The sequence below is a fragment of the Salvelinus fontinalis genome, chromosome 1, assembly GCF_029448725.1.
Source record: "Salvelinus fontinalis isolate EN_2023a chromosome 1, ASM2944872v1, whole genome shotgun sequence".
Taxonomy (NCBI): Eukaryota; Metazoa; Chordata; class Actinopteri; order Salmoniformes; family Salmonidae; genus Salvelinus; species Salvelinus fontinalis.
Genome location: NC_074665.1, coordinates 56,085,251 through 56,106,499, shown reverse-complemented (window position 1 = coordinate 56,106,499; position 21,249 = coordinate 56,085,251). Strand labels below are relative to the sequence as shown.

The following is a 21,249-nucleotide window of genomic DNA, read 5'->3' as shown; positions in this document are numbered from 1 at the left end:
ACCACTTCCTACACATAAACTACAAGGATCTCACCAAAGATAATAGGAAGATGCAACACTTAATAAAGATGCACTCCGGGGTCCATACTCTTAACATATTTTACGAATTGGATTCATAACATATCATGTAAATAGAAAAATGCGTATCAAACAAATTGCAAAAAGCATAACATATCACATGAAATGGATGACATGATAATATACAATTGGATGACGTAGTTAACAAAAAACAGGGATCACTTTTGGCTCGTGAGCAACACTTTCTTAACTACTGACTGAAATAATGTAAAAGCTAGATTGCATCTTAAAGGGATAGTTTGGAATTTTGGCAACTTCCCTTGAGCTAGCGCTAGTTAGCAATTGCGCTAATGCTTGGTAGCAACTTCCTTCAAGCTAAACGCAGATACATAAAAATGGTATCCACGAGTTCATCTGACTCTGCGTAGATAACAGGCTTCATTACCAAAATTCCAAATGATCCCTTTAGACAACTTCCACCACATCGGGTGAGGTTTCAGTAGTCTGAAAGTATGTTATTCAAAAAGAGCAAACAGTAAGTCATGTCCTTCATATTATAGCAGTGCTATAGCCTAAGTTCTTTCTCTTTCCTTTCAGGACCACATCGTTAATGTCAGTACTCCCTGGACATGATTCTCAGTTATCTGAACTGTGAATGTGGACATTTTCCATTAAACTCCCCTTAACCTGGACACCCGCCTTAACCTTGTTCTGCACGAACATTTTGTAGTGGTAGCTTTCGGCCTTGAGCCGGCAACTAAGATTTCTTATTACATTCATGGTACATCGATTCTCTACCACCTTACTCCTATTTTTCAATTATTGTAGGTACTTACAATTGCATCTTGTAAGTGCATTCTCACTACATTACGAGTGGATGGTTTCTTATCCACTTATCGTACATCCTTTCAGGTTGTGAATAATTCAGTAGATTGGGGTAGGTATTTTCTGAGAAAAAGGGAGGCCGTAATGAACTCTTAATGATCCTCAACCCAGAATTATTTAGCCAGACGGCTATAATGGATTTCAGGAAGTTTGAGTTATTGGTAGTTTGCCTGACAATAGCTTACTCCATCAGCCAAGCAATGAGGAACTGAAGTGGGCCTTTATCTGTTTAAAGCTATAAAATATAAAACGTAATGTCAACTTTGAGTAAGTCCTTAAAACCTCTTAAGGATCCGCCCCTTTAAAATGTTTACTTAAAATTACATACCCAACTCTAACTGCCTGAAGCTCAAGACCTGAAGCAAGGATATGCATATTATTGATACCATTTGAAAGAACACTGAAGTTTGTGGGAATGTGAAATTAATGTAGGAGAATATAACACAGATCTGGTAAAAGATAAAGAAAAAAAACATGCGTTTTTTGTACCATCTTTGAAATGCAAGAGAACGGCATGATGTATTATTCCAGCCCAGACGCAATTTAGATTTTGGCCACTAGATGGCAGCAGTGTATGTGCAACGTTTTAGGCTGATCCAAGCTCAAGACTGCCCAAATGTGCCTAATTGGTTTATTAATAACTTCAAGTTAACTGTGCACTCAAACAATAGCATGGTATTCTTTCACTGTTATAGCTACTGTAAATTGGACAGTGCAGTTAGATTAACAAGAATTTAAGCTTTCTGCCAATATCAGATGTCTATGTCCTGGGAAATTCTTGTTATAACCTCATGTCCCGCGGTGGAACCAACAATCCTGTAGAGGTTAACCAGATCAGAACACCTTCGAGGACCACCTTCAGGCACGGACTGAGAATGATGGAGGTTTTGGAACAGGTAAAAATGATTGTCCGCTGTTAATATATTTTCTGGCCCACCAAGAGATGTAAGAAATTAATTTGTAATATAATAGTGTTTATTTCTCTTATCAGGGGGAGACTGAACATTGACAAGGCATAGGAGAGCTACCGGAGCAGAATCAAGAAGGGGACCAAGTGCCACGACATCCGGGAGAATTACTTCATTTGGAAGGCGAGACCTGGGACACCTCGCTGCTGTCGCTCCTAGCTGGGTTCACCATCTGTTAAGGTAAATGACATACAAAATAACCTGAAGCTAGTTTTAGTTTCCCTAACACTGATATTTTTGTCGTCCTTCAGTGGAAGTTGTAATAATGGCACTGTGAGTCAGGTGAAACATTTAATAAAACAAAACCAGTAATGAGACAATTCCATAAGGCCACATGCCAATAAACAAGAACAATACCAACTGGTGAGAAAACATAAGGGAGTGACATAAAAGGGAAGATAATGAAGTCCAGGTGTGAATCATGATTAACAGGTGTGCGTAATGATGAATCCCAGGACCGATGGTTAGTATTCTGGTGATGTCGTACGCCGGAGGGGAGAAGCAGATGTGACAGTGCCGGCTGGAAACCCAAAACACACTGGAAGGTGGTCAACCCAGTGGAGGAGTGATGTAGGGAGTTCTGGGCGTACTCTGCCCAGGGAAGGAATCGTGCCCACTCACCCTGCCGATCCTGACAGTAACTCCTCAGAAATATCACCAGCTCCTGGTTCACCTTCTCCACCTGCCCGTTAGACAGGCTGATATTCGTAAGTGAGGCTAACCGTGACCCCGAGCTTCTCTAAGGCTCTCCAACCTTGTGATGTGAACTGGGTGAATGGTTGGAGACGATGTCCTCCGGAAGGCAATAATGCTGGAAGAGTGCCTCGGCGACCTGGAGAGCAGTGGGGAGACCATGAATAGGGATTAAAAGCGAGGGGGGGGGGGGGGATTCGGTTACAAAGTCAAAGGATAGATGTGACCAAGGTCGCTGAGACATGGGAAGTGCCAGGAGCTTCCCTGCTGGATCATTCCAGGGGGGGGGGGGGGGGGGGGGGGCTTGGTTTGAGCACATCTGGAACAGGAGTTGACATCCTGCACCAAGGTGGGCCACCAGTACTTCTCAGTGATGGAGTAGATGGTGCAAGAAATACCTGGATGACCAGCGACAACAGCTGTGTTCCCAAGTCAGCAGCCAATCTTCCCAAACCACTGGACCCACGACTCAGATGGGATTATGGGTTCCCTCTGGACAGGAACCTCTCCCGAATCATAGATATGGGACAAAGCATCAGCCTTGATGTTCTCAGAACCTGGGTGATAGGTCAGCATGAAGTCGAACCTGGTGAAGAAAAATGCCCACCTTGCTTGTTGCAAATTCAGTTTCCTTGCTGTCCTTATGTACTCTAGATTCCGATGGTCGGTGAGGATGACAAATGGTTCCTTGGCGCCCTCCAGCCTGTGTCTCCATTCCTCTAACGCCAATTTCACCACCAGGAGCTCCGGGTCGCCAATGTCGCAATTTCTCTCTGCGGAGGACAATTTCATGGAGAAAAAGCTCAAGGATGCAATTACAATGGGGCACCCTGTCTTTGTTGCAAAACTGCCCCCACGCACACTTCAGATACGTCTACCTCAACCACAAAGGTAGCGTGGGATCTGGGTGTTATAGCAAGGAGGCGGAGGTGAAACACTGCTTGGAAACAAAAGGCCTCATCGGTTGCTGGGGACCACACCACCCTACGAGGTCCATCCTTGAGGGAGGTGATAGGGGCAGCGACGGCGCGCTGAAGTTCCTGATGAAGCGGCGGTAGAAGTTGGCAAACACCAGAAACCGTTGTAACCCCTTGATGGGGGTTGGGACTGGCCATGACCTTACAGCATCTACCTTCTTGTCCTCCATTCTCACTCCCTGCGGGCTGATTTGGTAACCCAGGAAGGATACAGATTGGCACTTCTCTGCCTCGATGAACAGGTGATTAACCAAGCGGCGTTCCAGGACAGCGCGAACGTGGGTGGTGTGGTCTTTCAGGTTGGTCGAGAAGATCAGGATGTCATCGATGCATACAATCACCTGCCGTTCAACCATGTCCCTGAACACCTCATTGCCGAATGCCTGGAAAACTTACGGAGCATTGGCTAAGCCAAAGGGCACACTTTGGTGAAGAACTGAGCCCCGCGGAGCTGCTCTATGGTTGACGGCACCAACGGGAGAGGGTACCGTAATCCTCCCTCCTTTTTGGCCACGAAGAAGAAACCAGCCGACGCAGGAGACGTGGAAGTCCGGATGAAACCTTGTTGGAGCACCTCTTGAATGTAATGCTCCATGGCCTGGGTCTCAGTCACAGACAGAGGGTAGATGCGTCTGTGCAGAGGTATAGCACCGGAAAACAGGTCGATGGCACAGTCCCAGGGGTGATGAGGGAAACAACTAGCGCGGGTCTTGGAGAACACCTCCTTAAGGTCCTGGTATTCCTCGGATGTTGGGCGGAAAGGACACCATAGGACTCACAACCGACGTGGAACAGGGAAGCAGATCTTCCGGCATTCCGGTGACCAGTCTGATTTTCATTTTCAACCATGAGATGATAGGGTTATGGCGTTGGAGCCAAGGTAGGCCGAGGATGATTGTGACCTGGTGCACTTGTGATGAAGATGCTCTACTGATGATTGGACTCCATGGTGAGGGTGAGTGGTTGAGTGATGTTTTTAATTATTCCAGATTCCAATGGCCAACAGATGAGTCCTTGAACCCTAAAAGGAGAGGAGAGCGGCTAGATGGTAATGTTGAGGGAGGCTGTAAGGCCTGGGTGTCGGAGTGTGAAGTCAAAGCGCAGGAAACAGCAGGTGCAAATACAAATGTTCTTTAATGAACACGGACAAACTAGGCCACCCTACTAACACACTGGGTGTACTTCTTAACCAACCCCAGACACGGGGGAAACGAAGAAAGTCCAGAAAACACGTAGCACAAAACCAACACCACTACTTACAAACAATCCCGCACAAAGAAACGTGCGGGCCGGCTGACTAATAAGCCCAACTAATTAACCCTAATACAAAACAGGTGAACCCATTAAACACATAGGGAGGGGGAGAAAAGGATCAGTGGCAGCTAATAGGCCGGTGACGACGACCGCCGAACGCCACCCGAACGGGAAGGAGAGCCTGCCTCGGTCGAAGTCGTGACAGTACCCCCCCTCTGACGCACGGATCCCGCAGCGCGCCGACACCGGCCTCGAGGTCGACCCGGAGGACGAGGTGCAGGGCGATCCGGATGGAGGCGATGGAAATCCCTCAGCATCGACGGATCCAAAATGTCCCCCACCGGTACCCAGCACCTCTCCTACGGACCGTACCCCTCCCAGTCCACGAGGTACTGCAGGCCCCTCACCCGGCGTCTCGAGTCCAGAATGTCCCGTATCGTGTACGCCGGGGACCCCTCGATGTCCAGAGGGGGAGGAGGGACCTCCGGCACCTCACCGTCCTGCAGGGGACCAGCTACCACCGGCCTGAGGAGAGACACATGAAACGAGGGGTTAATACGATAATAGGAAGGGAGTTGTAATCGATAACACACCTCGTTTATTCTCCTCAGGACTTTGAAGGGCCCTACACACTGCGGACCCAGCTTCCGGCAGGGCAAGCGGAGGGCCAGGTTTCGGGTCGAGAGCCAGACCCTGTCCCTCGGTACAAACACGGGGGCCTCACTGCGGTGGTGGTAAGCGCTCCTCTTCTGCCGTCCACTAGCCTGTTGGAGAGATTCCTGGACGGCCCTCCATGTCTCCTTAGAACGCTGCGCCCATTCCTCCACCGCAGGAGCCTCGGTCTGGCTCGGATGCCATGGTGCCAGGACCGGCTGGTACCCCAATACACACTAAAAGGGGGACACGTTAGTAGAGGAGTGGCGTAGTGAGTTCTGGGCCATTTCGGCCCAGGGAATGTATCTCGCCCACTCCCCTGGCCGGTCCTGGCAATACGACCGCAGAAACCTACCCACCTCCTGGTTCACTCTCTCCACCTGCCCATTACTCTCAGGGTGATACCCGGAGGTCAGGCTGACCGAGACCCCCAAACGCTCCATGAACGCCCTCCATACTCGGGACGTGAATTGAGGGCCCCGATCAGAAACGATGTCCTCCGGCACCCCGTAGTGCCGGAAGACGTGGGTGAATAATGCCTCCGCAGTCTGTAGGGCTGTAGGAATACCGGGCAACGGGAGGAGACGACAGGACTTCGAGAACCGACCCACAATCACCAGTACCATAGTGTTCCCCTGAGACGGGGGAAGTTCGGTCAGAAAATCTACGGACAGGTGCGACCAAGGCCGTTGTGGAACGGGGAGGGGTTGTAACTTCCCTCTAGGAAGGTGCCTAGGAGCCTTACTCTGGGCGCATACCGAACAGGAGGAAACATAAACCCTAATGTCTCTCGCCAAGGTAGGCCACCAATACCTCCCCCGAAGGCTCCCCACTGTCCTCTTCACCCCAGCTTGACCCGAGGAGGGTAGAACGTGAGCCCACCGAATCAATTTGTCCCGAACACCAAGCGGCACGTACTTCCGCCCCACCGGACACTGAGGAGGAGCGGGTACCGCCCGTAACGCCCGCTCGATGTCCGAGTCCACTTCCCACACCACTGGTGCTATCAGCCTTGAGGCGGGAAGGATGGGAGTGGGTTCGGTGGGCCGATCGTCCGAGTCGTAAAAACGGGACAGTGCATCCGCCTTTACGTTCTGAGAGCCCGGTCTATACGTTAACGTAAACTGGAATCAGGTAAAGAACATGGCCCACCTTGCTTGACGTGGGTTCAGTCTCCTAGCTGCCCGAATATACTCCAGATTCTGGTGGTCGGTCCAGATGAGAAAAGGGTGCTTAGCCCCCTCAAGCCAGTGTCTCCACACCTTCAGGGCACTGACCACTGCTAACAACTCCCGGTCCCCCACATCATAGGTACGCTCCGCTGGACTGAGTTTCTTCGAGAAGAAAGCACAGGGGTGGAGTTTTGGTGGCGTACCAGAGCGCTGTGATAGCACGGCACCTACCCCAGCCTCGGACGCGTCCACCTCCACTATGAATACTAGAGAGGGATCCGGATGCGCCAACACGGGCGCATCCGTGAACAGCGCCTTCAACCTGTTGAAAGCTCCGTCCGCTTTTGCTGACCACTGCAATCGCACCGGACCCCCCTTCAGCAGTGAGGTAATGGGAGCTGCTACCTGGCCAAAACCCCGGATAAACCTCCGGTAGTAGTTGGCAAAACCCAAAAACCGCTGCACCTCTTTTACCGTGGTCGGAGTCGGCCAATTACGCATGGCCTTAATGCGGTCACTCCCTACTACCACGCCCGAGGTGGAAATGCGATAACCCAGAAAAGAGACGGCTCGTTTGGAGAACACACACTTCTCAGCCTTGACATATAGGTCATGCTCCAGCAGTCTACCAAGCACCTTGCGCACCAGAGACACATGTGCGGCGTGAGTGGCTGAGTAGATCAGAATGTCATCGATATAAACAACCACTCCCTGCCCGTGCAGGTCCCTGAAAATATCGTCTACAAAGGATTGGAAAACGTCTGGAGCATTCTTTAACCCATACGGCATGACGCAGTACTCATAATGGCCCGATGTGGTACTAAATGCGGTTTTCCGCTCGTCTCCTTTCCGAATACGCACCAGACTATACGCACTCCTGAGATCCAATTTTGTGAAGAACTGCGCTCCGTGAAATGATTCCATTGCCGTAGCAATGAGAGGTAGTGGGTAACTAAACCCCACGGTGATGGCATTTAGACCTCTATAATCAATACACGGACGCAAACCTCCCTCCTTTTTCTTCACAAAAAAGAAACTCGAGGAGGCGGGTAAGATGGAGGACCGAATGTACCCCTGTCCCAGAGACTCAGTGACATATGTCTCCATAGCCACCGTCTCCTCTTGGGACAATGGGTACACGTGACTCTTGGGAAGCGCAGCGTCTAGCTGGAGATCTATCGCACAATCCCTTCCCGGTCGATGAGGTGGTAATTTAGTCGCTTTCTTTTTACTGAAAGTGATTGCCAAATCGGCATACTCGGGGGAATGCACACCGTGGAACCCTGGTCTGGACTTTCCACCGACGTGGCACTGATGGAAACTCCCAAATACCTTCCAGAACACTCCTTTGACCACCCCTGGAGAACCCCGTCTCCACGAAATTTTAGGATTGTGCCGGGCCAGCCAGGGAATCCCTAGCACCACTAGAAACGCAGGCGAATCAATAATATAAAAGCTGATACGCTCCTTATGATTCCCCTGCGTCACCATGTCCAGGGGGACCGTGGTCTCCCTGACCACCCCTGACCCTAATGGCCGGCTATCTAGGGAGTGCGCGGGAAAGGGAGAATCTATCGGCACAAGCGGAACCCTTAACCTAAGAGCGAGTCCGCGATCCATAAAGTTCCCAGCTGCGCCTGAATCGACTAGCGCCCTATGCTGGGAAGAGGGAAAAAATGTAAGGAAAAAAATCAAGACAAACATGTGACTAACCGGGGGTTCTGGGTGAGTTTGGTGCTGACTCACCTGGGGTGATCGAGAAGCGTTCCGCCTGCCATTTCGACTCCCAGACGGACCCCCCAGCACCGATTGGCCGCGTGTCCTCTCCGACCACAGCTGGTGCAGGGAGAGCCTCCTCCTCCGGTACCCCTCGGCACAGCCCCTCCCAACTCCATCGGAATAGGAGCGGAGGGGCTGGGTGGTGGAACGTACAGGACCCTCTCAGAACGCCCGCGGGCAGCCAGCAGATTGTCCAGATGGATGGACATGTCAATCAGCTCATCCAGGGAAAGAGCGGTGTCCCGACATGCTAGCTCCCTGCGGACGTCCTCCCGGAGACTACACTGGTAGTGATCAATAAGGGCCCTGTCGTTCCACCCAGATCCTGCAGCCAGGGTCCGGAACTCCAGCGCGTAATCCTGGGCGCTCCTCTTCTCCTGCCTAAGGTGGAACAGTCGTTCTCCCGCCGCTCGGCCCTCTGGAGGATGGTCAAATACGGCCCGAAAACGGCGGGTGAAGTCTGGGTAATGCTCCTTCGCCGAGTCTGGGCCATTCCAGACTGCGTTGGCCCACTCCAGAGCACGACCCGTGAGGCAGGAGACGAGGACACTCACCCTCTCCGCTGCCGATGGAGTGGTTCTTACGGTGGCAAGGTACAGTTCCAGTTGGATTAGGAACCCCTGGCACCCCGCCGCCGATCCATCATAATCCCTCGGGAGTGTCAGACGGAGAGCGCTGGAGCCGAGGGATGGAGAGTCCTGGGCTGGAGGAGCCGGAGGTGGAGAGAGGAGACCACTCCTCTTCCATCGGTCCATTTTCTCCATCATCGAATCCATCGCTGATCCAATACGGTGGAGAACAGTGGTATGATGGAGTACCCGTTCCTCCATCGATGGGAGAGGGTTGGCCGCTGCTCCTGCTGACTCCATTTATGGTGCGGGATTCTGTAAGGCCTGGGTGTTGGAGTGTGAAGTCAAAGCGCAGGAAACAGCAGGTGCAAATACAAATGTTCTTTAATGAACACGGACAAACTAGGCCACCCTACGAACACACTGGGTGTACTTCTTAACCAACCCCAGACACGGGGGAAACGAACACAGTCCAGAAAACACGTAGCACAAAACCAACACCACTACTTACAAACAAACAATCTCGCACAAAGAAACGTGCGGGCCGGCTGACTAATAAGCCCAACTAATTAACTCTACTACAAAACAGGTGAACCCAATAAACACATAGGGATGGGGAGAAAAGGATCAGTGGCAGCTAATAGGCCGGTGACGACGACCGCCGAACGCCACCCGAACGGGAAGGAGAGCCTGCCTCGGTCGAAGTCGTGACAGAGGCAAGGGTCTGATCCATAAAGTTATCTGCGGAGCCGGAATTCACTTAAGCTGTAGACAGTACATGAGGGACAGTCAGCCAGAGTAATAACTCCGAAAAGTTTAGCAGAAGAGCTGAATCTGGATTCCTCACTCCTGGTCCAAGGGATGGAACATCACCTGACCGTACCTCTGCTCTAGTGGATCCCGAAGTACCGGACACCACTGGAGCTTATGCCCTTCTTGCCCACAATACAGACATAGCCCCAGCTGTATCCGTCTGCGTCGTTCCGCCGTGGAAAAGCGTGTGACCCCTACCTCCATGGGTTCAGGCTCTGATCCTGAGTACTCGCCAAAGGAGGAAGAGAAGCGATGAGAATGCCAATGCTCCCAGAGAAGGTTATCCAGGCAGACGTGGACACCTGAGTCCAGGTGTGAATCACAATGATTAACAGGAGCGCGTAATGATGAGTGCCAGGTGTGCATAATGATGAATCCCAGGACCGGTGGTTAGTATTCTGGCGACGTCGTACGCCGGAGGGGAGGAGCAGGAGAAGATGTGACAGAGGCCAACAATCTTTTCCAGTTGGAGCAGTTGGATGGTCGACCACTGAAAGCACTGACGCGAAGCCCAATATACAAAGTATGTTAAGCTTTGGTTGACATTTGAGAAAGCAAGAAATGGTAGTTATGCTGAGTTTATGAAAATGTACCTCTTCAATTTACCTCTCCACATGACTTTAGGACCATCAACTGTCCAAGCCCCCCAGGAATAATCCCATCCACCAGAACCACTGAGTTCCGATCGGTCTGATTCTCTGTGCTCTGAGTCGGAGGGGGACCAGCTTGCATTAGGCTATACCTTCCAAAAGTGTTGAAAAGTACATATCTCCCATTTATAACTCTGCACGAATCCATCAAATTTTCTCACATTAAAGTATAACCTTTGTGTTTGCTTGTTTACGTCTCCGTCTCCTACCCTGTTCCCTTTAAAACTCTGCTCGTTCTCCAGGACCTAGGGGTTCTGCCCAACACCCAGATGTGGATCCACCTGATGTCCTCCATTATCAACAACCCTCCAACTTTTCATTACATCACCTGCAGCTACTGTTATTGTCATGTTGTCATTATCTGCTAAGAAAGCTTTCTTGCTCTATCACACTGGGCACATATGTGAGATACACAGATTAACTATAAACACTAGCACTGCAAACACTCAGATCAAAGAAAGCAGCAGTGCCTGGACCTTGCAGGATCCTACTTCAAGTCCCCCTTCCGAGACTGGCTGCCTGTTGAGAACAAATGACAGGCAGAACCTCCCAACCACCTCAATATTCCACACACCAGAATTCAGTATTTTAGTCTATTATTGCCATGTGAGTGTACAAAAAAAAATAATCTGAAAATAAATGACAACTGTACCAAAAAATATCAAGTTTGTGTTAAAATCTCAATTATTGCCTGTTTGGTTTTCACATGTTTCACAAGGTGTTCATTATTGTAAGTTATCCTTTGATGGTATTTATTTGTTCCACATTATTCATTGTATCCTAGAACCTATAATACATATATTCAACCACAATGAGCTATATGAGAAAAAAAAAATCAGACTACTAAAATGATATTTCAATGTAGAAAAGGTTCAAATAAAAACATGACAGGCAGACAAGCCAGTGTATGAATCAAACAGATTTGCCAAGAGATGGAGTGGAAATTAGCTGACTTTGATCTGTAAGGTAAGTAACATTAATGTGTCAAGCAGATTACAGGTTCTCTTTGCCATTTCTGAGATGTAGCAACGTTTAAGACATGGATTTCATGTTGTAATGTTAACAAGGTACCCAAAAGTAGTTTGAAGTAATGTTTAAATTTTATTAGCAAAACAAAACTTGTTTAAACAGCAAAATTGTCACTGAAATCAGCCTTGCAGTCTACCAATTATTTGTAATTATGTTCCAGCTCCCCGCCATCAGAAAAAACTGGCCCGCAGCTGAATATAGTTGATGATCCCTGTGTTAAACCCTGATAAGGTATGACTTGCTAAAAACAGAAATATACACTTGAAAGCATCAAACTGAAGGCAGGAATGCAGAAACAAAGTGACAGATTAACAGTTATTATTGCCTGATAAAAAACAAAACAATTTAGAAAGATCAGTTCTGCAAAAGTGCACTTTATTGAAAATATACTGTCACTTTAGATCCAAACTTTTTGTTTTTTTACATAAAAGTTATTTACAGAATAGTTATTCATATTAGATAGAAAAAGGACAAACAAAGAAAGGACAAAGATACAAAAAATAAATCAAACGAACAAATTCAATACACATCCATAATTGTACTCTTTTTCAGGTCCTTTGAGTAGAGCCATGTGACATTTACATCGTGACCGTGCTGGCAGGTAGAGTGGTTTTGTCCAGGTCGTCAAAGTATGGATGGCTCATAGCCTGTCTAGCAGAGATCCTCTTGGGTGGGTCATAGATCAGCGTTTTCTACAAATGAGGACGATAGGAAGTTATGAAGCGACACATTCTACAGAAGGTGGGACATGGTCACTTTCATTTGTATCCTAAAGACTACTGCAGTGCTGACAGAACATTAGGTCACTTCAATATCACTAATACTATCCAAAACACAACCAGCCCCTTGAAAAAGACAGGTGTGCACCGCGCTTCTACAGTAACAATGTTTCATAATCAATCTGAATAAATATGAGGAGAAGAGGGAAACTGTCTTACAGCGAGCAGATCAATGCCATTCTTATCTAGGTTTTTCACCATGGAGGACAGATTCCCTGACTTCCACTTGGGGAACGTGTTCTTGTAGTCAGGCAGAGATTCTACCTCTGGCCAGATGTCATTGTTGGGAGTACCAAGGGCCCTGGAAAAGAAAGAAACCATGCTTGATAAATACTTAATTCAAGGAGATCATAAAATATCATACAGTATGCCCATCATGGAGCAATTATCTCAGTGTTGACTGTTAATCACTCAACTTGTCAATTCTGGATGGCCCATTGCCCACCACAGCTCAATCAAATGTCCTAATCTAGCATCAAATAGCTACATTGTCTACAACAACAAAACTAATATTCGCATTTATTGATTAACCAACCTAGATGTTGGTAGCAGTAGGATTTGTTATATTACAGATGTGTATATTCACATGCAAATATGCTGAGTGTACAAAACATTAGTAACACCTGCTCTTTCCATGACAGACTGACCAGGTGAATCCAGGTGAAAGCTATGATCCCTTATTGATGTCACCTGGTGTAACTCAACATTAGAAAGGTGTTCCAAATGTTTTGTACACTCAGTGTATACCTGAAGATCCTGAAGAGCTGGTCAATCTCTGAGTCTCCATGGAAAAGTGGTTTCTTTGTGGCCAACTCCGCAAAGATGGTCCCGATACTCCAGACATCCACAGGGGTGGAGTACCGTGCGGCACCCAGCAGAACCTCAGGAGCCCTGTACCACAGTGTCACAACCTGGACACAAAGACACAGTTAATGATGCCATTAAAATGTACGCACACACACACACACCTTATCATAGCCTTCCTTTACATGTGTATCTGCTAATGCTCTTTGGAAATGAACTATGTGGTGTTCTGGCTTACCTCGTGGGTATATACCCGGACTGGCACACCGAAGGCCCTGGCCAACCCAAAGTCTGCCAGCTTGATCACTCCCTTGTTGTCAATCAGCAGGTTCTGGGGCTTCAGGTCTCTGTGGAGGACCCTTCTACAGTGGCAGAACAGGATGCCCTCCAAGATCTGGTATAGATAGCTCTGGATGGGGGAGATAGTAGCAGAGGGTTAAAATTCACCTACTGGCAAGAAACACCGTTTACAGTCCAATACAACTTGGACTAAAAACACTAAGTTGGTATACTAAGAGCAGAAAGTGAAAAAAATAAATACAAACAAAGTTATGTGCATCATGACTGCCCCGCCCTCAGTGGGGTCAATACCTTCACAAGCATGGGGTCCATGTACTGGCCCGAGGGGATAGAGTCTAGGTATTTCTTCAGGTCCATGGAAAGGAACTCAAAGATGAGGTACAGTCTGGACTCCTGCATCAGCACATCTAGAAGGCTGTTTGGAGACAAAATACATGTTATTTGTTTATGTAGACACTAGACAGCTAATATGATATGGCGATAGCAAAACCTGCTCAGAACCTATTTGGAATGATGGTGTGTCTGAGCTTTGAACTGATAAGACATCACATCTACTTTCTTGCTGCCTGGCTACTGTAAACTCTTTAGGAACCCCACAGACACAAACACACTACATACCGTACAACATTAGGGTGCGCTAGCTCTTTGAGCAGAGAGATCTCTCTAACAGCTGTGCTTGGCACTCCCTCCTCCTCACTCTCCAGTCGGATCTTCTTCATGGCCACTATCTGGCCTGTCGACTTGTGTCTGCCTTTGTACACAACCCCATAGGTACCTGGAAATCACAAGAATACTCATGCTTTACTATGTTGTGTAGCTAACTTGATGAATAATGTAGAGCGCCAAGTGGTACCGCTGCACCGAGTCTGGAACCAACAGGATCCTTAAGTTTTTAAATTTTTTTACCTTTATTTAACTAGGCAAGTCAGTTAAGAACGAATTCGTATTCACAATGACAGCCTACCCCAGACGATGCTGGGCCAATTGTGCGCCGCCCTATGAGACTCCCAATCAGGGCCGGATGTGATACAGCCTGGATTCAAACCAGGGAGTGTAGTGAAACCTCTTGCACTAAGATGCAGTGTCTTAGACCGCTGCACCACAAGTGTCTACTCCCAAGAAATAAGACTGGTAAATAGTGAACAGAAATATCTACACAGACTACCCCCCCCCCCCCCCCCCCCTTTGTACTGACTCTTGACTCATCACATATGCTGCTGTTAGCTATCCTGTTGCCTAATCACTTACCCCTACCTATGTGTACATATCTACGTCAATTACCTTGTATCCCTGCACATCTACTTGGTACTGGTACCCCGTGTATATAGAAAGTTATCGTTACCCATTATTATCGTTCTATTATTTTTTATCTCTGCATTGTTGGGAGAGGCCAATAAATAAGCATTTCACTGTTAGTTTACGAAGTATGTGACAAGTGAAATTAGATTTGATTAACAGGTTGGAAGAAAATACAAAGAAGAAAATCTAATGACATGCACACAAATCTAGCAAGCTAGATATAGCAAGTTCAAAATTATATACATATTAGTCTAGATAGATAGCAAGTTTTGGGGGGGAACAAATCAAGGTTGAGGAAATAACATACCCTCTCCGATTTTCTCTATTTTCACGTAATCCTCCATCGTTCCCTGAAGAAAAAAAAAACAGTCTAGGTTACGAAAGCCATTTATGCAATTTAAAATGAACGATAGGTCAAAATAGCCAACTTAGTTTGTGTTTGTTGGAGGTAACTACAGTAGCTAGAGTTAGTTAAGAAACCTCGCGTAATCTAACAAGTGTTAGGGGAAAAAAGCACGACGTCTGCGTTAAGAAAATAGATAGTCAACTAACGTTATCTAAATACTTGCCTAACGTTACCTACCTAACTTAGGTAGCCAGCCAACACTGAACATTATATTAGTATCATTAGTCGATAACAAAACAAGTATAACATTACTTTGTGACATTTAATGTGACGTCTTGTTAGTAATAATTTCCAATATCCTCGTTTTCAAAAACTGTGCATGTGATAGCTAGCTATGCTAGCTAGTTACATTTTCAATTTCATGACAACTGCTACAATACAATCGATCAAACAAACAAAGAATACATGTTGCTAAAAATGTAAAACTTTTATACCGGTCGTGCCATGTCGTTGTGTAACGCGACTGTTGAATGGAAAATGAGTGTGGCTCTATTACAGTCAGCTAGCTAGAGTACTACTGCTGGGTGCACTCTTTTCGAATTGGCCGCGGGACTGCTAGCTTTCAAAACCAAGCAATCACGTCGCTGGATGTCTTTCAAAAGAGCCAATCCGGAGGAGGACAATTCGAAGCAGGATATGATGGTTTTAAAGTTTAAACAGAGAGGAAGGGGCGAAGCGAGATGGAAACTTAAATATGTCTTCTCCAGCAAGGTGGCTTTTTTTCCACCAAGCGGAGGTTTTGTATGGAGGTCAATTAGAAGGTCGAATTTGGTCAACAAAAATGCAATGTCTTATGTGCTACGTGAGTCTTATTTGATCGAATATAAGTTCCATAATGGTTAAGTTGTTACGATTTTACTGACATCGCGGCAACTTTGAGAAAAAAAACGTTATAGTGGAGTTGTGCCTGGGTTATTGCTATATGGTAACATTGGGGCTTCCCTACCCTATTAATGCCTACCTTTACTTTAACAATAACCCTCTGGCCCCTTGAAAACGTCAGAGTTGGGACGTCCCAAGGATTGCATATAGCAAGAGCCGGTGTCCCTGTTGTTCAATCAAATCAAACTTTATTTGCCACATGCACTGAATTGTAGTGTAGACTTTACCGTGAAATGCTTACTTACAAGCCCTTAACCAACAGTGCAGTTCAAGAAGAAGAAAATATTTACCAGGTAGGCTAAAATAAAAAGTAATAATAAAAAGTAACACAATAAGAACAACAATAACTAGGCTATATACAGGGGCACCGGTACCGAGTCAGTGTGCGGGGGTACAGGCTAGTTGACGTAATCTGTACATGTAGTGGCTATGCATAGGTAACAAGCAAACGGCGAGTAGCAGCAGTGTACAAAAACAAGAAGAGGGGGTGATCTGTTCGGTGGCGATTTTTATGAATTTCTCAGCAGTCTAATGGCTTGGGGGTAGAAGCTGTTGAGGAGTCTTTTGGTCCTAGACTTGGCGCTCTGGTACCACTTTCCGTGCAGTAGCAGAGAAAACAGTCTATAACTTGGGTGACTGGAGTCTCTGGCAATTTTATGGGCATTCCTCTGACACCGCCTATTATATAGGTCCTGGATGGCAGGAACCTTGACCCCAGTCATGTACTGGGCTGTTCGCACTAGCCTCTATAGCACCTTACGGTCAGATGCCGAGCAGTAGCCATACCAGGCGGTGATGCAACCGGTCAGGATACTTTTGATGGTGCAGCTGTAGAACCTTTTGAGGATCTGGGGACCCATGTCAAATCTTTTCAGTCTCCTGGGGGGGAAAAGGTTTTGTCGTGCCCTCTTCATGACTGTCTTGGTATGTTTGGACCATGATAGTTTGTTGGTAAATTGGACACCAAGGAACTTGAAGCTCTCGACCCGTTCCACTACAGCTCTGTCAATGTTAATGGGGGCCTGTTCGGTCCGCCTTTTCATGTAGTCCACGATTAGCTCCTTTGTCTTGCTCACATTGAGGGAGAGGTTGTTGTCCTGGCATCACATTGCCAGATCTCTGACCTCCTCCCTATAGGCCGTCTCATCGTTATCGGTGATCAGGCCTACCACTGTTCTGTCATCAGCAAACTTAATGATGGTGTTGGAGTCATGTTTGACCACGCAGTCATGGGTGAACAGGGAATACAGGAGGGGGCTGAGCACGCACCCCTGAGGGGCCCCTGTGTTGAGGATCAGCGTGGCGGAAGTGTTGTTACCTACCCTTACCACCTGGTGGCAGCCAGTCAGGAAGTCCAGGATCCAGGTGCAGAGGGAGGTGTTTAGTCCCAGGGTCCTTAGCTTATTGATGAGCTTTGAGGGCCCTATGGAGTTGAATGCTGAGCTGTAGACAATGAATAGCATTCTTAAAAAAGGTGTTCCTATGGTCCAGGTGGGAAAGGGCAGTGTGGAGTGCAATAGAGATTGCATCATCTGTGGATCTGTTGGGGGCGGTATGCAAATTGGAGTGGGTCTAGGGTTTCTGGGATAATGGTGTTGATGTGAGCCATGACCAGCCTTTCAAAGCACTTCATGGTTACAGACGTGAGTGCTACGGGTCGGTAGTCATTTAGGTTACCTTAGTGTTATTGGGCACAGGCACTATGGTGGTCTGTTTAAACTGAAGTAAATGAAATGGGGATACAAAATACCAGAATTTGTCCAAAAGAAACTCTTGTTTGCAATTGTTGGACTAATAATTACACCCTAGATAAGCTAGATGCAGGCAGGAGTGTCCAAGGCAGTATTGCATGTGTCACTGTCTGTCCATGTGTCACTGACTGTCATCTCAAAATTTCCCTTCGACCTGTGTGTACCTTGAATGTGTACGTTGTAAACATTCATTCATAGGCTAGGTTGTAGCAACGTCATGGTATCATGTAGTAGCCTAAACCGATTGATGTTACATTGAACTAGGTGAATGGAATATGAATAACAGTCATCCAAACATGCCGTAATAGAAATAAGACCATGTTCACGAAAAAAAAAATGTCCTCCCTCATCATAAACGGCATTGACCGCCACTGGTTTGTAGCATATCGCAAAAGACAAAAGAGAGAAGTGTGTGGCACTCCAGCATCTCAGTTCAGCCACGAACTTAACATTTGCGAAGTTGTTCTGGGCTATGAACAGAAACACTATTCCTTCACTGTTCTGAGAGGCAATGAGGTTCTTGGCAGTGTCTGCATTAAGTGCTCCTGTGGATCGTGTGTTCAGGGAGAATCATACTGCGGTATGCACCCAAATGAGTGATAGACCCTTGGCCAATTTGATCTTTTGCTAATGCAATGCATTGTAAGAGAGAGAGGAAATAAATGATGATAATGGAGCAGTGAAGTCTTGAGAACGTACAATGGCTGCTCTGAAGTTTGCACTTGTTTTTTCTTGTATAGTTATGAAAAAATAAAACAACTTTTGGGATTTTCCTGGTTTACATTTTGTGTCTACAGTAGGTGTAAGCTGTGTTGATGTCACGTTCCTGACCTATTTCTGTTAGTTTTTTGTATGTGTTAGTTGGTCAGGACGTGAGTTTGGGTGGGCATTCTATGTTGTCTGTTTCTATGTTGGTTTAGGGTTGCCTGGTATGGCTCTTAATTAGAGGCAGGTGTTTGGCGTTCCTCTAATTGAGAGTCATATTTAGGTAGGTTGTTTCACAGTGTTCGTGGTGGGTGGTTGTCTCCTGTGTCAGTGTTTGTCGCACCATACGGGACTGTTCGGTTTGTTTTTGTACATCGTCATTTTGTGTAGTCTATTTTCCCTGTTCGTGCGTTCTTCGTGTTCAATGTAAGTTCGTCATCCAGGTCTGTCTACTCCGTTTGTTGTTTTGTTAGTTATAGTGAAGTTCGTGTTTTTTCGCCTTGTCTTTAAATAAATTATGTGTTTACAACCCGCTGCGCCTTGGTTCCATCACTACTCCTCCTTTTCGGTTGAAGAGGAGGAGGACTACCGTTACAGTTGAAAACCTAAGAGCCTTAAAGTCTTGTCATTGGAACCATTTGTATGGCCTTTCTGTCAGTAATAGGAATTTAAAAAAAATACATTTCTAACATGATCTTTGACTCAAGTTTATTATGTAGTGTACTAGTAGTATAAGAAAAACAGGAAATAAAAAAGTGCATCGAAATTGACAATAAACACGTAACCATTGACTTGAGGACACAAAATCCCAAATTAGGGACTTGTGACTTGACTCGACCTGAGCTGTGCACTTTACTTGAGACTTGCCTGTTATTTCTTGGGACTTGATTGAAGACTCGAAGGTTGAGACTTGGTCCCATCTCTGTACACAAGCAACTACACTCACATGTGTCATGTGTATGAACGTGTATGTGAATGTGGCTTTTGCTCTATGGCTCTGAGACTGAGCAGAACTGAGTCAAGGTTTAAGTCTCTCCCCAAACACCATGGATGTGTGTGGCACTGCCCTAACACCACCAGCACAGACCACCACACCAGTTAAACCTAGGAGTCTCCTGCAAATGGCAAAACAGAGGAACACAAGAGGATCAACCAGTCCAATGAACTTGAATTCAAAAGACACCAACCATCACTTAACTAATTTCCGAATTGTAAACAGCAATATCAGATCTATAAAGCTCAATTTGTGTTTTACTTTCAAATTATATTCTGTTCTCCAGTGAACTGATGACATTGAATATAATCCATGTTTGTTATTTATTTATTTAGTTAAAACATGTTGGTATTACAGACTCGGACAGGTAGAGGTTGAAAATGTCAGTGAAGACACAGTACCTTTAAATTAGATATTTCGAAAGATGAGAGGTACTGTGATACAATATGTTTTTCAAAGCTAAACTAGCTTTTTTTGTTGCCCAGGTCGGCCTTATGAATAATTATTTGTCTTCTAAACAACTACACAAAAATGTGAACGATTACATGGCAATAACACCCGATCTGCAAATAAATTATGCTATGCATTAGAGAATTTAGGAAAACGGCTTAGAGTTAATTACTAAGGAAGATGAATAAAGGAGTTCAATAGAGCATACATTATTCCTGCTTTTGAGGTTGCATTAATTATGCATAGTGAAGTGCTTTCTAGTAATCCATTATGCAAAATGCTCAAGGAAAAAACATTAGCTAATGATTAAAACACTCCACATAGCCATATTAATCATGGCGATTAATCTGCTGGCTGGGTGCATGGTGAGGAAAGCTCACATTCGAACATGAAGATACAGGGAAGCTGATGTTCATAGTTTTTACATAATGTACTCATCCATATGCTCATTGCTCCAGTGTGTTTCAAAGTAAAACAACAAAATGGAAAAGCAGTCAGCACCATTAGCAGGGTAGTGATAAATTACTTCTAAGTATCTGCTTGTTGCTTTGTGTAATATGCTTTATGTCTATCAATTTATATAGGTTTGAACATGTCATGTTTCAGTGGGGATATGTCCTATTCTCATATTTATCACTTTCAATGATATTTCCCTTATTCAACACTGGTTTCTTCAGTACAGCTTTCCAACGCAAGGTGTTCCCATTGTTTTATCAGCTTATTTTTGTTACATGTCTGACATGTATCATATTGCATTGGCAATCACTAAACCATAGCTGAAGACATCAGATATGGATGTCCTATAAAATAAAAAATATAGCATGTCATTTGTTCCCACACCTTTTATTACATTTTGTAATATAACATACATTTATATTAGCCTAACAGTCTATCAGTTTTGTAGGCCTACCTATTGTAATGGGAGAGGGAGGGTTTAACCCACCTCACGACATGTCCAAAGCTAGAATTATTACAACGCTACTGCTCTAGTTGTCCTATTAAAAAGAACAACCCAAAACTCTTTACTAGACCTTCATGTGTTATTTTTATCCTCCTGATGTAACGTTCGTCGTCTGAAGATGAGGAATCATCGGACCAAAGCGCAGCGTGGTAAGTGTTCATGTTCATTTATTAAAATCAGAACACTAAACAAAATAACAAAGAGAATGAAATGAAAGAGTCCTGTCTGGTACAGACACAAAGACAGAAAACAACTACCCACAAAACACAGGTGGGAATAGGCTACCTAAGTATGGTTCTCAATCAGAGACAACGATAGACAGCTGCCTCTGATTGAGAACTACACCCGGCTAAACACACAGAAATAAAAAACATAGAACACAAAACATAGAATGCCCACCCCAATTCACGCCCTGACCAAACCAAAATAGAGACATAAAAATAATCTCTAAGGTCAG

General features: G+C 46.0%; 1 protein-coding gene and 1 long non-coding RNA gene across 2 annotated transcripts; one reads left to right on the top strand and one right to left on the bottom strand.

The window, feature by feature from the left end:
* Positions 1-11,038, top strand: LOC129858213 (uncharacterized). The gene is made up of 3 exons (XR_008759993.1): positions 1-1,799; positions 1,895-2,051; positions 10,675-11,038. It is a non-coding gene; the product is annotated as an uncharacterized LOC129858213 (long non-coding RNA).
* A 482-nt stretch (positions 11,039-11,520) lies between these two features.
* On the bottom strand, positions 11,521-15,593 carry LOC129858204 (cyclin-dependent kinase 1-like). The gene is made up of 8 exons (XM_055927249.1): positions 15,484-15,593; positions 14,951-14,993; positions 13,963-14,119; positions 13,636-13,759; positions 13,283-13,453; positions 12,988-13,151; positions 12,400-12,541; positions 11,521-12,153 (listed from the first exon to the last, which is right to left on the bottom strand). Exons 1-8 carry the CDS (start codon positions 15,493-15,495, stop codon positions 12,040-12,042), a joined length of 927 nt encoding a protein of 308 aa, XP_055783224.1. The 5' UTR covers positions 15,496-15,593; the 3' UTR covers positions 11,521-12,039.
* Between the last annotated feature and the right edge of the window lie 5,656 nt (positions 15,594-21,249).